At 45.9% G+C, this 750-nt stretch overlaps 1 protein-coding gene across 1 annotated transcript in view; it reads left to right on the top strand.

Moving 5' to 3' along the window:
- Window positions 1–56: 56 nt before the first annotated feature.
- The window catches only part of LOC107579000 (GREB1-like protein), a gene marked incomplete at both ends in the record, with an annotated part of 4,085 nt that continues 3,391 nt past the window's right edge, over window positions 57–750 (top strand). The window contains 2 exons of the mRNA XM_016264892.1: window positions 57–233; window positions 468–644. Coding sequence (XP_016120378.1) covers window positions 57–233; window positions 468–644 — 354 coding nt within the window. The remainder of the gene's footprint in view (window positions 234–467; window positions 645–750) is intronic.

The following is a 750-nucleotide window of genomic DNA, read 5'->3' as shown; positions in this document are numbered from 1 at the left end:
ATGTGTAAGTGTGCATGTATAGCAATAGCACACCTGTCTCTGGTTCTGCCCTACAGATATTAAGCCCAAAATGGACCTGAGCATGAAGTCCGACCTGTCCAGCCATGTGCTGGTGAACTGCCAGTCGTCCAATTCCATTGATGATATGGATGACGAGGACGATTCAGACACCAGCAGCCCACCGCTGCCGTACCTTCAGGGCCCCCCTCCTGACGGCTGCTGCACTGTTGACGGTAGGGAAATTAATAGACGATTTACAGCATATATTCCAGATTCTGAAGTCATATGAAAGCATGGTGTTACAAAAAGAGCCATTTTTAAGTGCCAAGTCAGTGTCGAAGTGAAACATATGGTAATGACATTGTAAAACTATTGAAAAATAGTGTAAACAGTCACTCATCTTGCGTTTAGTTATATCAGCACAGTTGCTTTTCATTATATCGCTGACCTGAGCCACCTGTGCCCAGGGTTCTGTCAAGCGGGAAAGGATCTGCGCCTGGTTTCCATGGCAACAGAGTCTATTGAGGTTCCCACGGGGTTCGAGCTGGTTGGTGCCAAATCGCCCAGCATCCCGGAGCACATCCTCGTCTGTGCGGTGGACAAGCGCTTCTTGCCAGATGAGAATGGGAAAAATGCACTTTTAGGTTGGTGTTCCAATACAATTCCAGGATTTATATAATCTGTATTATTATATAATTACTAATTATTAGGGATGCACCGATACCACTTTTTCTAGGTCGAGGACGACAC

Source organism: Sinocyclocheilus grahami, unplaced genomic scaffold (genome assembly GCF_001515645.1).
Source record: "Sinocyclocheilus grahami isolate Dianchi unplaced genomic scaffold, SAMN03320097.WGS_v1.1 scaffold13404.1, whole genome shotgun sequence".
Classification (NCBI taxonomy): domain Eukaryota; kingdom Metazoa; phylum Chordata; class Actinopteri; order Cypriniformes; family Cyprinidae; genus Sinocyclocheilus; species Sinocyclocheilus grahami.
This window is presented reverse-complemented; position numbering and strand designations above follow the sequence as displayed.